Below are 16,168 nucleotides of genomic sequence, written 5' to 3' on the forward strand. Positions count from 1 at the left end.
TGCGTTTGTGAAGAGATAAAGGAGTTTAGGAAGGATAACCATTTTAATTAAGGATATACGACCTGTCATGGATAATGGGAAGGCGATCCAGCGGGTAACATTGTCTCTAATCCCATCTAGAGCACGGCCATATTTAAGCCACATCAATTCATCGTGATTTGTGGATATCCAAATACCAAGATACTGAACCTCGTCAGGGCACCACTCAGTAGGAAAGTCTGGGGCAAACTCTATGACTGAGGAGGTGAGGGGGAAGAGTTGAGATTTGGACCAATTTATATGGATCCCAGATAGACCCCCATATCGCACAAATTCTCTGAGCAGCGGGTTGAGATTTAGCTGGGGCTCCCTGACGTATAGCGTGATATCATCAGCGTATATCGAAATTAGGATATGTATGAGTGGGCATCGGAGGGCCTTATCTTGATAGTGGTTTCTGACTTTAGCTGCAAGAGGCTCAATCGCTAAGGCGAATAGGAGTGGCGACAGCGGACACCCCTGTCGGGTCCCTCGAAATATTGGGATTGAAGATGAGGAGTGACCATTAGTAAGGACCTTGGCTACGGGCTCAGTGTAGAAAAGGCGAACCCAGGATATAAATCCCCGTGGGATGCCCATGTTCTGTAAGATCACAAAGAGGTAGTCCCATTCCACCGAATCGAACGCTTTTGTGGCGTCGAGGAAGACCGCAGCAATGGGTATCTTTGAATCTATCGTATGCAGAGTGGAAAAGAGCGTTCGTAAATTATGCGAGGTAAACCGCCCAGGAACGAAGCCAGCTTGGTCTGTGAGCACCAGCTTGTCCATCAGAAGGCTGAGGCGAATTAGCTAGAAGTTTTGCCAGGATTTTAGTGTCCGTATTAATTAAGGATAAGGGTCGATAGGAGTCACAGCATGTCTCATGGCCCACTTACTGGCAAATGTGGGAGAGCGGGAGGGGTCATAGTGGGTCTCTTGCTGTACCGCTATGTGTACATGTCTGTCCAGGTAGGAGATGATTTGTCTACATTTCCGAGGGTCTCGAATGCCCAGAAGATTCCAGGAGATTAGATTAAGACCTAGGGGTTCAGCGTGCTCTCACTGGGAGGAGTACATTATTAAGGGGAATGAGTGGCCTGCAGAGAATATAATACCATGCTTGTCATAGAATAGCGGCTGTGCCGGAGATTGGTATAGTTTCATTTTATGAGTAATACGTGCCAGCTCCCTTTGGAACGTTTGTAAAGAGTCACAAAACCTTCAAAACAAGAATAAAGCGACAATATGATGGTGCTTAAGTCTGTGAATTTGTTTAAAATGTGAAGAATAGCATTAAAGAAAAAATATTGTTTGGCACAAGTGGGAAAAACACAACAAAAATGATGAAATTGCGCTTGAGCAAAGACATTTACAGGGTAGTGCATTTTTATTTCATAAGAGTGAATTGAATTTGACTCCTGGTGAGAAACGCACTCAAGAGGAAGAGAACCCTGCCCTTAATATTGATGACCGTGCACTGATTTGAAAGAGTCAAGTCTTTGATCCCTGTGATAATATACTCGTTAAGAAAAATTATACATCAGGCAGGCAGTACCACTTAAAAGTCTATAACTTAAATAGCCTCCACATGCCATTCTATATGTGTGTTTATTTGTGCTGATAGAATATCTGGTTTCATTTTGAGGGGGCTCGTTTAGTTCGACCTGATTGTTCCCTTCGTTGATTGTGTGGACTTTGCTGTTACTGCTTTCAAAAATCATAGAACCCAGTGGTAGTGATGGTTTCTTCTTAATCTTTATTTGTATTTACCTGCTTTAATATATTTTATCTGAAACCCATTTGTTAGAAATAGATTGCGCTTCCAGTTAGACTATCAGGAGTTAAGTCACATGCTCGATAGATGGTTGGACTGAGATTTTGTCAGGAGCCTAGCACTCTAGCAACTGGATATAAGATTTCATTGATATCATGAGCATTCAAGAAACTCTTGGTATTCAAGGGCAAGTTGTAATGCAGAGTGGTCCACAGAATTATGTTTAGGCATTCTTTAGTCTTTAGAACCCCAACTTCAGTGTGGTTATTGAAACTTACACTGACCTTTCTATGTCATTTATGATTTTAGAGTTTTAATTTGAGGAGACAGATGGAGTATATCTCACTCAATTGCTGCAGGGTCCTAAATTGTTTAATTGACTGCTAAATACTCATAACATTACAAGTACTATCTTTAATAGACCTACATTTTCAGGGTATGTATAAAGGGTTACACGCTGCTACTTCAGTATCAATTTGGCTAATAAGCTTAATATACGGAATATTGATAAGTGAATAAAGTAGCATGAAAACGTATGCTTTATTCAGAAAGATCTCATGCTTTCATGGTTTGTGTTATTGTTTTGAACAAAACGGTAACTTCTTTACTAAAAACAATCATTGTGAAGAATAATTATTCATTTGTTTGAGAACCTTTTACTATCACAGTGTCTTCTCTTTGAGCGTTTGATGAACAGTAATTATTCAAGAGCAACTTCCCCTTTCTTTCTAGCTAATGGTCGTGTGAAGTTTCGTGTTGAGGGAGAGTTTGAAGCAACGCTGACCGTTATGGGAGACGACCCTGAAATTCCCTGGCGTCTCCTTAAACTGGAAATATTGGTGGAAGACAAAGAAACTGGTGGTAAATGAAAAAAAACTCTGTAATCACATTTTTACACCCCCCCATTTTGTTAAACGTTTTATTCTCAGTTTTATACTTGAGTAGCTAACCTGCTGTGGTGGTCAGATTGTAGACAGCTGAGGTTGAGTGATGTTACCAGTGGTTTCAAGCACATTACTGCACACCAGAAAAAACGTCATAGACCAAGAAAAGACATAATAGCCAGCGGCCATATTGGTTTAGTGAGTTGTCATGCAAACATGGATTTTAGCATGTTTGGAAGGCAGGGTTATGTTTTTTCCTAATTCTAACAAATATGTTTAGGGAAAGATCTAAGCTTACAAGCATTGAAGAAAACCTTATTTTGAAAAGTCCACTGTGTAGTTTTCTGAAAATATTCTCAAGTAAAATTATAATTCCTAGTATTTTCTTTCAGTTCATAAACAGTACAATATTTCTGTTGATGTGATAGATCCAGAAAATATTTTACACGTGTTTTCAATTTTGAAAATATTTTACCAAAGAAAACATTCCCATAAAGGCTATAGTCTAACTATTATTTGCTTTAAACAAACCCAGGTGTATAAAAGTAGGATAACAAAGTACACAGCTGAAAACACCACTTCGAAAATTCAATGCAAAACCAAACATAAAGCAGGAAATGGTGTGTATTTGGTTAGGTTATAATGAATACAAGCTGAGGCGGATACTTTCAGGGTCCTGGAAGCTGAATCGTCACATCAGGCACTGGAAAGTCATTCAGGAAGTTCGGTTTTCCTCTCACGGAACAAGGAACAAACAGCACCATATGCCTTTTTTCCAAGGCTTTCTTTGGACTTGAAATTATTATCCACTCTGAATATTTTGTGTTGCCTCATCTACGGGCCTCTGTTTGTGCTACAATTACGATATTCTAAGACTGGACCATTTCACACCCTCATCTGCCCAACTATTATTCACTGAAGGGAACTTTTCATCACCTAACCTCCATTTACCACCATTATGGCTCTTTTGAACATGTCTTCCTCTGATCAGAAAAAGTCTTGGAACTAAGAACACACGTTCTGCTTGGTCTGCTTGCCAGACTCTCTAGATAGATGTTAGCATTGGTAATGATTGCCTTTTGAGATGTTTAAAGACCGAGATAGAGTTTGTCTCAGTACAAAGCAGGCAGAGTATTTAAGATGAAAGGAAAAGACTCCTGTAAATTCCCCTGACAGCCCCACTGAAAGAGCCTCCGGAGTATACCAGGCTTTAGGCTCAGGGAGGTCCTCTAAAGATGGACAGTGCCATATCTCCTGTTCACAGTCAAGATGCTTGGCATCACACAACTCAACTTTAAGGCATATTGTTAGTGTTTTGTTCGAACTCTAAGGCACCTTTTATCGTTAATCTTTCTGGCTGTCTATGACCTAGCCCTCCATGAGGTCATTGCTGTACGTTGTTCAGCAAGTGTGTATGTGCCAATGTCATAGGCTTTGGAGCAAAGTAGTAAAATCCGTTGTTTCTTCTCCAGAACTGGAAAACCCCTTGGAAGAGAACCACATTCCTATTCCAGCAATTAAAGATGAATCGCAAGCCACATAGTAGCTTCTGCTACTCTAAACCTCACAGACAGGTTCTGGAACACTTGATGTCTTCCAATGATGAAGAATGATACCTATAAATGATCGCAAGCAGACATGCACCCTTGAGAAGAAGATCCAGGTCTGATTGGCGGAGGAAGACAAACTCATTGACTTAGACAAATACTAGATTCTGCTTCTGCCTCAAAAGGGGTATCCTATTCTCCCCAGTCTTTGTAATCAATTCTTCATCTTAATAACCTGTGGATTGCATGATTTCTTCAATCAAATAACAACTAGAGCTGCAAAGAAACTTAACTTGTATCCCAATCCTCTGAGTAAGACCGTGATCTTCTTTGAAAATGTTCAGTTAAAAATACAATGAAGGCCAGTAGTCCGATTGGTTCCAAATCCTTTTGGACCCACAATGAACCTCTTATGAAAACAGATCTCCAAACACCAAATTAAATAAATGGAGACTAGAATATAAAGCTCCACATTCTTATCCATTCTTTCAAAAGGAGAGCTCTTCTCCATTCTCCCTAGTGGTCTCATCAGACAGAAAAAAATGCAGTACCACAGGGTTTAGTACTATGTCCTAGGTGACACCAAAAAGAACAGTTTATTAAACAGGTAAGTGCTATGTGAAAAGGGTGATTTATGGCAGTGTGTCAAACAAAGGAATTATTTTCTCTCAGCTCTTTAATACAATGAAGGAAAAAGCTAAAGTTTCAGCACATGGCTGTGTCATTGTGGTTTAAGATCTGTGGTTCCTTGATTTGACTCACTTCCTTCACCTCAAGGTGCAAAAGAACTGATTCATGCTCTGCCCGTTTATGTGCCTACTTTTTGGTACGAAAATCGATGACATAATAAAAAGATAACCGCGGAGGCCCCTCCTTCTCCATCCACTCCCAAATCTCTATCATTTGATAAAAGATTTTTCTACTGTAACAATGAAAGTCTGTGGTAGGGATCAACCATGTATTTGCATGCTCTAATGGCTGCTGAAGTTGTCTCTTCCAGTAAACTGCAGTTAAGACTGATGCAGTTGTCTCTGCCAGTAAACTGCATTAGCAACGTATGGCATACCATCATCTGCAGAAGCATACCGGAGGAAAGCAACTGTACAGTCTTGACTTGCTGGGGGAAATATCCCCCCTGCATTTGCCAAATACTGAGGCCATCACCTGGACCCCAATGACCAGCCCTCTAATGGGAGGGAGTATCGCCTTCTTTCTCCCAGCAAAGCATATGAGAGTGGGTATGAAACACAGATGGGCACTGTATGTTGTACAGAATGTATATACAATAGGATTCCAGAGTTCTCCACCCAGCATTCCACCAAGGGTCACACAGCCTTTTTTTCCAGGTGCAGCTGTTTCATGAGGATTCAGATATTACTCAAGAAAAGAGGCCACCCAACTGAAGAACCAAATTATTTCTTCCCACTATTTATTTATTAAAAAACAGAAGGGGTAGAAACAAGAACTTGTACCAATTCAGGTTCTCAGAACTATAAACAAATGGATCAAGAGAGAAATGTTCAGGGTGTAGGATCATATCAAGTCAGCCCTCCTGCACATCAAGGAAACCGTGCATGTACATTCTCTTTTACAAGGATGTTTACTGTCTACTAATACGTAAATGATTGGATAACCTAGGCCAACACCTAGCATAAGGTGTCAATGGACCTGCATGCACCACTAGACCACTTTTCACGATGCAGATGTTCTTATGAGTTTGGATAAATAGACTTTCTTGGCAGTAATTAAAAAAATCTAGTGCTGGGAGCAGCATTGGAAACAAAAATCCATAGTATTTCCTTAAGAGGACAGGCTCAATTCTATTAAGAGACTAATAACAGTCTAGCAAGTATCCTTCCATTGGTTCCATGATGCCTTTCATTTTTCGGGTGGTCAGTACCTGAATAGCATGAACCTATTTCAGTAACGTCTGCAAGGAACTTGATGCTTGGAGATGCACTTCAGAAACTGCCATCTGTCAATCTTAGCTGCAAAGAGAACACAAGATCGTGACATGTTCACAACAGCAGAAAATGCAGAGACTATGCTTTCTGATATTAAGAGTGCTGATGCATGGGATACCCTGTCCAAGGACATTACTCTTTGCTCCTTAGAGTCCGCAGTAGAGCCACTTGAAACCTCCTGAGGCCTGAAAGGTTATCTTGAAGTATTCCATACATTCGTATTAATTCGTAAAACTGCATCTCTGTTTTTTGCAGATGTCCTTTCTGAGCAGCTTTGTTCGCCATCCACATGTTTAAAGTTCTTCTTGGTTGCTTTCAAGAAAGTTTTAATCACAGTCAAGAGACGGGACTTTTCTTCTGAATCAAACGAAATGAAATGAAAAATTACATTTATAGAGCGCGTAGACTACCCGTAGGCCTCGCAGCGCTTTTAACAGAAATCCAAGGCAGCCGACTAGGGTGATTAACAGGCACTACTGAACAAGTGGGTCTTTAAAAGCTTCCTAAATGCCATCCGGTTGTTGTTCTCTCTGAGGTTAAGCGGAAGAGAATTCCAAATTCTCGCAGCATTGTGTGAGAATGAGTGGCCGCTCCAACGAGCTTTGTTTATCTTGGTCGTGGTGGCCAGTTGCAACGAACTGGAACGCAAAGCCCTGAGAGGAAGGTAAGGAGTGGCTAAAGGGTGCATTATGGCTGGACCAGTTCTGCGGATAGCTTTTTGGACAAGGCACATGGCCTTAAATTGTTTCCTAGCTGCCACAGGAAGCCAGTGTAACTTTTTTAAGGCATGTTTGGCCGACTGCCAGCGTGGAATTTGAAAAAGCAGCCGGTCCGCACAATTTTGGGTGACCTGGAGTTTATTAATCACTGTCACCGGGGCTCCCAGATAGAGAGCATTACCATAATCCAGGCGGGAGAGTATCAGGGCCTGGACCATGACTCTCCTCGCCTGGAATGGGAGCAGGGGGAGCACCTTCCGGAGCATTCTCATTAACCCAAAACAGATGGATGCGGTTTTGGTGGCCTGAAAAGTGAAGTCCAGTGATGTATCGAGCCAAACTCCCAGGCTCTTTATCTCAGATTTGGGAAGGGGAGAGGGGCCTAGACACGTGGGCCAGATGGAGGCCACACTGGTAGGTGAAGGGTTGCCCAGTAACATGACCTCCGTCTTCTCTCCATTCAATCTGAGGCAGGAGGATTTCATCCATTTAGCCACTGCTTCTAAGCAAGAGCTCAGAGTGCTAGACGACCCTTCAGAGTGGTCTAATGAGACCACCAACTGAGTGTCGTCTGCGTAGGTGACGATTCGGACACTCCCATGCTCTTCAAATGATGTAATAGGGTAGCATGGTTAACCGTGTCGAACGCGGCGCTGAGATCTAGTAATATGATGGCTGCTTTCCCTCCTCGGTCTAACACAGTTCGTGTTTCTTTGGTTACTGCTAGCAAAGCTGTCTCAGTCCCGTGTTGGGGACGGAATCCCGTCTGAGAGACACATAGCAAACTATTAGATTCCAAGTAGTCTACTAGGATGTTGTTGATGTGCTTTTCTAGCAGTTTACTCGTCCAGGGTAACAGGGAGATGGGGCGGAAGTTGGCTAGTTTGTTTTGGTCTAGAGTGGGCTTTTTTAAAAGAGCCCTTACCATTGCACATTTCCACCCAGTCGGGACTATGCTTGTAGCGATTGAGGTGTTAAGAACCTCGAGAAGAACTGGTTGGATAACATCCAAGACCAAAGTAAGGAACTGGGGGGGTGCTGGGTAACTAGGGGATCCTGATGTGACTTTAGAGATTATTTCATTTAGGCGGATAGAGTCCAGGAAGGTAAAGCTTTCCAACATACAGGAAGCCGGGATGTTGGGGCAGGCTGTAGTAGCAACCTCCGATTCGATTCCATCAGTGGAAAAGGAAGAGTAGATGGTCTGAATCTTCTGGAAGAAAAAAGTTGCTAAGTTGTTACATCGAGCTAATGCCCTGTCTGATGACATTCGCTCAGGAGGAGGAGAGATCAGAGATTTGGCTGTTTTAAAGATTTCTCTGGGAGCATTTGCTGCTAGATTAATCTTTAAGTCCTAAAACTGGGCTTGGGCAGATTTAATTTCCTTTTTATATAGCCTAATTGCTGCTCTGTAGTCTGATTTTATTGATCTGAGAGCGATCTTGTCTCCATGCTCTTTCAAGTTTATGACATGATAGTTTCATTTCTTTTAATCTAGCAGTGTACCTGGGAGCTACTTTTTGCCTCTTTATAGAGTGCAGAGGTGCCTTTGGGAGTACTGAATTAAGGGAGTTAGTAATACAGTTATTAAAAATAGTACTAGCTAAGTTAGGATTTGTAACCTCCGAAGGTTTAGATTCAGCAAGCGCTGATTCCCATTTGGAGAGGGTAAGTGTAGCCCACTTCCTGCCCCAGTGTTTTTTTGGATCTTGTATAGGAAGGGAATTTGAAGTAGTCCATAGAAATGGTATTAAATAGTAAACCCAATTATGTTTAAATTAATGAGTGTCCCATGCACAGGACAGCTGCTTAAATTTGTTTTTGTAGATTGCCTTCTTAATATCTCATTACTTGAGACGGGAGGCTGAATGAGTTATGGGTTCTTTGTACTCTTAAAACTACTACTCGCTTCCATCATAACAAGGTGCTATTGAGATCAAGCCCTTCTTCCTTCCAAAAGTATTTTTTAACTTGCTCATTAATCAGACATTTTCTTTGGTAAACTTCTTCCCAAATGAAGCTTCTCAGGCTGAGAGATCGTTACATACCTTAGATGATAAGAGACCTTTAAGGTTTCACCTTGACGATGTTAAGGAGATGCACAAGTCCAAACAGGTGTTTCTCAAGCATGAGACCATTGGACTGGCGTGTTAGGTGAATAGTTTCCATAATTGGTGTCCGTTATCAAAAGGGTAACAGAGCTTTACTGGGAAACCTGCAAACCACTTTAGTTGGTGGAAGTCCCCCATGATCATTTGTTTGAGTAATAACCCACTTTCATGTATTTACAGGGCTGCTACTTTGATCTGTCCTAGCTTTTGCTAAGCATTAACATATGTTATGTGTTATGTTATAGGGTTTGTAAAGCACATGACTGTCCCATCAATGGGGCGTCCCAGCGCTAGTCTCAAAGAGACCAACTTTAGATGATGACCAAACAGAAAGCTACCCCTAAGGAGCACTTAGATGGAAAATAACCAGGTCTTCAGGGATTTAGTACGGATAGAATGACTACCCGCTCTTACTCTATTAACACGTGGCGCACAGGCCAGATAAAGATTGGCTGAGCGCAGAGGCTATCCGGGAAGGGACAGAGACAGCAGATTGAACAAAATAGGGGCCCGTGGGCGAAAAAGATATTATGGGCTGTGCACAGAGCCTTAAAGTGAACATGCTTGTCAACAGAGAGCCAATGTATTCTGCGAATAAGGCCAGCAGCCGGTAAAGTACTTTGAGAGAGAAAACAGCATCATTGCAGCTGCATTTTGGGCTATCTAGAGTCTTCTGATCACAGCCTTATTAGATCCCAGTTATAAGATGTTACAATAGTCCGAGCCAGAAAGGATTATTGCCTGAACGATGATTTGTCGAATTAACCTATAGGCTGTGACTCAAGAATAGGCAGTCTTGTTGCATCCTGCCTAACTTGCTTGCATGACTAGTTTACTGTATACCTGCAGTATGAGCTTAGTGTCTCCTCTCAGGAATATGAGACCGAGTAAAATACTTGATTATATTATTTATGGATATTCATTGCCACACTTCTCACTGTTAGAGTAGGTGCATTGTTATGATTCACTTTATATCTGCTTTCTCTTGCTGACTGCCCGAGAGAAACTCCAACGTACACTGCTCTGTATTGTAGGATAGTGCAGCATAAAGAATCCTTTGAAATGCTGTCTTTTTAAAACTTTTTTTTTTAAACAAGAAAAGCATAACCACACCATTTCAGAATTTGTTTCTTTGTTGTATAATGCATTTGTGGAGTGGTGTTTTCAGTGTCTCAAATGAGATCACAAATCACTCCATAAACTGAAGTGATATGACATTTTTGGTTTAATTGACTTTTGTTTAACACCTTGGCTGCTGTGACTTTTCCCCTCCTGTGCTGAACTTGTTTGAATACTATAGTTTCAAGACGAGCTCAGCTCGTCATAAGCACAGCTCAACCGTGCCTCATGACGAGCTGAGCTCGTCATGAGCATCGAAAGGGTTTAAAAAAAAAAAAAAAGAAAGTTGTTTCCCACTGGTGTTTTTTTCTATTTTCGAACCACAGTAATTGTTTGGGTTTAGTGTGTTAATCACTCTGGTTTTTAACCCGCAACTCTGTTTACTCTTAAAACTATGTTAAAAGTTGCAACCATGTTTGAATGATAAATTCTTTAAAAGGTGGACAATTTGATTCTGTGCTATTTCTTTGCTATTTGAAGTTTAAATGAAAAATGTTTGTGTATGTATTCTGTCCCTCCTCTGATTCATGGATGATTTGAAACAGATCATTTTCCTGTGTATTTTTCTCTTAGATGGACGGGCCTTGGTTCACAGTATGCAGATAAGTTTCATACACCAGTTGGTTCAATCCCGGCTATTTGCTGATGAGAAGCCTCTCCAGGACATGTACAACTGCCTACGTATCCTTTGCAAAGTGTTTTGTGCTTCGGTGAAGCATCACTTTCCTTTTTAAAGTTAGTCAAAGAATAAAAGTCATTCATAGAAAAATATTAAGATCATTTTCTTAAATAATCATGGTTGGTTTCAAGATTTAAAAACTAACAGTAATTCTTTGACATAAGCTGAGCTTTGAAAGAATTGAAATACATTTTAGTCTAAATAATATTACTTCTAACTTCCATTTTTAAAATCTTTTTTCTAAATTGTGGCATAGTCTGGCCTGGGACCAAGATGGCCACTCATTTGAGCAGCTGCAAGGTGTGGAACAAGAAGTTCATGCACTTCTTCATAATCTATTTGAAGAAACTGGGGTTCTGCTCTGCATAGTTTGACAATGTGGGTGAAACCCAATGGGGACTACTGAGTTCTCCGGGATGGGAGTGAGTGGTGATGCTCTAGGACAGGGTAGCTGAATATTATGCTGCAGATAGAGGGAATCCCCTGGCTTCCGTGATATCTGGGCAGACCTAAAGAAGAGGACATGGCTAAGATTTTGATAACCCCCAGTGTATACATGTAGTACAGCAGTCATGAAAGCAATGACGCTTGCTTAATATGAGTGATCTGAAGACTCCGCCTTCAAATGTATCCTGTAGCGCTTTTTAGGTGGCTACCTCTCACCAATGAGACATGAGGTGAATTTAAGCCCATGGAACACTTTCTTGGGGCCTCATCACTGTTGCATGTTGCAGATGCCATTGTTTCTGAAGGGAAAGGTGAGAATATACAATTTGAAGGGGACTTTGCGAGAGGTGAGGTTTGGCTGACAGGCTGCAGTTGTTCCTATAACAAACTACGCTCAATTTCTCTTTGGTTGCATGTTCTTCTGGTATGTGGCAGACAGACAGTGGTCCAGAGCAGTGCAGAAATAAAGAACAAAAGATAATAAGCCAAGCCTTGATGAGCTGCTTATGTATTTATCCAAGTCCAGCCGGACAAGGAATTTATTTTTACAATGAAGAAATATTTGTAAATCACATTACAGAAAATATAAAAGAGCACAATCCTGTGCCTTACCACACAACAGAAAAGATTAGGAAGAGGAGGATAGGTATAAGAGAGAAGAGGTTTTACAGGCAAGAAGAAGAGCAACCTGGACACTCTTAGATCAATAGTACAAGTGTTTTACCAGAGTAGTATATATAGTAAATGATACACATTGGTTTATACTGTATAACTACTATAAAAGGTCGACGTTTCGATCCCGCGCTCTAAAATACATTGGGATCATCATCAGGACTTATTAAAATTGTATTGCCTGTTGGGAACAGTTTATACGCCTGTGGGAGAACAGGAGGAGAGAAAGAAACAGAAAAGGTTTTTCAGGTTTGCATATTTACAAGTGAAAATGAGAGTCAGCAATGCTCCACAAATTTAGGACTGTAATCGGAATCGCAGTGAGTTAGCAAAAAGATGTGATGTGCAGAGAATTCACATTTATACAAGCAAGGTGACAGTTTAATTCTCGAATAAATGATTTAAGCACTTTAAAATTACGGCGCAGTGCGGTCTAGATCGTGCACAGCAGGATTGGTGAATACCGAAATACAGTGAGTGATTAGTGATGCGGCGGAAAGGGGGTCTTGTGGGACTACGTGGTGAAAGTGATCAGCGGTTTAGAAAAAACTGTGATGTGACTAGCTCAGCCTATTCATGCACACGAATGGTCGGTTACCTCTTCGGGAGAGGGATGTGCGCATAACGGAACTTAGGTGTCCAATGTTTCGATTCTGTAGGTGAACTCCTTTAGTCCTGCACGGTTACATCGCACGGGGTGGGAATGAAGGTCGGCAGAAAGTGTTCTTAGCCGAGGTCATGTTTCCCACGTTGGGAAACGACTGATTACGTAATCCGTCTAGGGAGCAAGAAAACCGAGATTTAGAGATTTTTGCATTTGGAAGTGAGTAAGAGCGGGGGGTTGGCAGGCCATATAGATACCAGGTGTTTTGCCGATTGGCAAGTAAATAAGTTGGCGGTACCGGGTCGATGCACGGATCCACTGTGGAGGAAGAAAAGAACAGGGGCGATTTAAATGGAAGTAGTTAACCAGCGCTGAGTGTGGTAGGAAGCCGGCGGCGGCAGACCGAGGCGTACCTTGTAACGGGAGAGCGATGTCCTCGTGTACCCAAGTGCGGCTGTCAGGTGCAGTCAGTCCATGGATGGGCTGGTTGCTAGGAGTCCTAAGAGTGGTTGGCTTGGGGTGGGCTGAGTTGCGTCCCCAGGGGGTTAATAAGAGTTTTATTGATTTGATATGGGGACAATTAAGTATATAAAATTAGGACTTTATCAAGGTATTGGATATATCTCAGGGGATTTATAGCTGATGTACATTATTGATATATGTACAGATAAAGCAGTTTAACATCACATGATACTGGTTTATCTTTTTAGTGATTGTGGGATCAGAGAGAAGATTCAAATTTTTTAATTGCTGCTTTGAGCTGCAATATATAGGTGTGTTAAAATAGACTACTGTCCTGAAGAAGGTGGAGAAGAAACGATTGAATCACTGAAACTCTGTTCATGCAAATTTCAAAGGGTTCCTGTTCCACAATACACACTTACTTGATGAATTATGTATCAACAATGATGCATTGTTGCTGTTTAACAGAAATCAAAGGAGTGAATGGTTGCATGTTGGCTGTGTTTGTGATGATGGTGAAATGATTTAAGGTAAATTCCGTGTCCCATACTTTTATTGTCTGATAATCTTAGAGAAACACTGTTTTATTAGTTGTTTAAACATATTTACTAAGCACAAATCATATGTGACAAAATGATTGGATGTTACTGTGAAATCTGTATTTGCAGTATATAAATTCTATATTTTTATATGCAGCGAGCAGTTTACAATAACTAGCTCTGGGGAGTGGAAATTTGGTCACTTTACTCTGTCCCTTGTACATAAAGAGGGATATCTCTTTTTTTCTGAGTGTTGCCTAGTCCAGACCTGCCTGATCTTGTATTTCATGCTGTACTTAATATTTGAAATTAATGACACTAAAATGCTTGCAATTTCTTTGACGGGACAGGCGAAAGGAGGCCTCTAACTTCTCACCTACAATGTAAACCTGTTTAGAAGTAAAGAGTGGTATTGTAATTCAGATGTTATCCAGACCAAAACAGACCTAGTCTTACTCACTACAGTTTTATTGGCGGGGCAAATTAATGCTATTGACCCTTGCTCGCGCCCACCCTCTCCATGTGTGCTCGCGCCCACATTCTTTTCAAATTTTCTAAATGGTCTAATTGAAGATCTACTTGCTGTGAAGGATTTGGATTCCCCGAAGATATCATCTCGCAAATTTCCTGCATTAATGTTTGCGGATGATACCCTGCTCCTCTCTAAGTCACCAATGGGGATGCAGTGAGCTTTAAAGGAATTCAGCCAGTTTTGCAAAAGGAGGAATCTCTTAGTTAATGTTAACAAAACAAAATACATGGTCTTTAATGCCAATTCTACTAATTTCCCACATCCAATAATGGACGATATGCCGCTTGAGCGGGTCCATATTTTTGAATATTTGGGCCTATCCCTAAACGATAAGATGGGTTGGGGCCCTCAAATTAATAAGACTAATTTGAAGTTAACCCAGGCAATAGGGGGATTATTGAAAGTCCAGAAGAGCTGTGTGTCCAAGGTCATAAGCCCACTGATAGAAATATACAGAGTGTAGGAGAGTAGGATCTGCTTCCTATGGTCACCCCCACTTTTTGCTTTTGCTTTACTGGTTTTCAACTTAGATGTGGCTGTGGGCCTGCTAATCAGACCCACAGCCCAGATGCACTCTCTCTAAATTCACACCATGTACTCTAGGTACATCCACAATTGGGAATTGGTTCACCTTATCAGCCCTTGTAGAAGTGTACCCTAGGTACTCGGGGCATAGGTGTAACTAAGGCCTACCAGGGGCTGCAGCATGTATTATGCCACCCCTGGCTGGCCATTTAAATCGACACAACTGGCTGATCACTCAGCTGGGGCAAGGTCCCCTTGCTTAGGTGTAGTATTCCTATACCTACTTACATATAGACACATAGTAACCTATAAGTCACTCCTATGGCAGGCCTTAACAATCCTGAAGGCAGAGTGCTTGGTTATGTGTGAGATGGTGCTCTAGCATGAGCTGAGCCTGTCTGCAGCTTTCGGAACCATGTCCTCATAGCTGTTCTATATCATCGCCATACCTTATACTCTTAAGTGCATTAGAATCTCGCAGTTAGATGCTAACTTTGGTTTGGCTTTATCCAAACATGTCGTGTAAGGTGTCATACACTTTGGAATACTACCCCCTCGCCAATTCTGGCGACGGGGTAGCATTCCACCCTTCTAGAGGGAGAAGGCATGTTAAGTCCAACGATCCCAGTTAAAGTTAACCAGAGCCCCAGCATCACAAAATGGATGTTGCTGCCACAGACACAAATCTGACCTCCTGCTGCTGGGAGTCCTTCCAGTCACGGAGGTTTGGACAATAGGTTTCCTGCTTGGGGAGGTGCGAGCACCACCCCAGACAGGAGGATGTGTTTTGGGACAGGGAGGGCTGAATAGATTGAGACACTGCCTGAGGCACACTAGGTGCTTCATGCATACCCCAGTTCAAACCGGTTGCTGGGGCACTCCAGCCCCATCTCTGGCGCGAAACTGGACAAAGGAAAGGGGGTGTAACCACCCCCTTCCTGGTCCCACCCATAGGAGGGACCTAGTGAGCAAACCAGCCCCCTTTAGTTGTATAAAGGTAGGAGCTGACCCAGGAGACTTTAGATTAATCCTGGAATCGAACTGAAGACGAAACTTTGGACCCTTCGACATTCACCTGAGCTGAAGACTGAAGAATCTCCCTTATGGCCAAGGAGTGACCACCCTGGGCAACCAGGCACCATCCAGCAACTCGACGACTTGCTTTGTCCCCGTTCCCGCCGGAACCCGAGCACAGAGCCTGACAAGACCTCGACTCCTGGACCTCTCTGACCCCACTGCACGACTCCAGCACAGCTGAGCCCCGTGGAAGGCGTCGGAACCCGTGGAACCGGGCAACTTGGAAAGTCTTCAACTTGCTAACAGCGCAGCTCCTGAGGCCTCCTCAAAGCTGTGCACTGGGGACTGAGACACCCCGACACCGAGCTCCACCTGCACCGAAGACCAGCCCTCCACACTCCACAAGATCTACGTGGGGCCCTTCTGCTTGTGTTCTGCTCGACGCGTTGTCCCGGTTGCTGGCCAGTTGGCTAGTAGCCCTGTGACGACGATCCTTTGAAAATCCATCGCTGGTCTGGTTGCTCCAGACTGGCCCTCGCTTCCCTGAAAAGTTGA

The 16,168-nt window shown here is 42.4% G+C and overlaps 1 protein-coding gene across 3 annotated transcripts in view; it reads left to right on the top strand.

Annotated features, from left to right (window-relative positions):
* The window catches only part of MED14 (mediator complex subunit 14), a 1,095,522-nt gene that overhangs the window by 187,796 nt on the left and 891,558 nt on the right, over positions 1-16,168 (top strand). For all 3 annotated transcript variants that reach the window (XM_086934128.1, XM_086934129.1, XM_086934130.1), the window contains exons 6-7: positions 2,525-2,653; positions 10,710-10,817. In XM_086934128.1, coding sequence (XP_086790254.1) covers positions 2,525-2,653; positions 10,710-10,817 — 237 coding nt within the window. The remainder of the gene's footprint in view (positions 1-2,524; positions 2,654-10,709; positions 10,818-16,168) is intronic.

This window comes from Lissotriton vulgaris, chromosome 8 (genome assembly GCF_964263255.1).
Source record: "Lissotriton vulgaris chromosome 8, aLisVul1.2, whole genome shotgun sequence".
NCBI lineage: Eukaryota > Metazoa > Chordata > Amphibia > Caudata > Salamandridae > Lissotriton > Lissotriton vulgaris.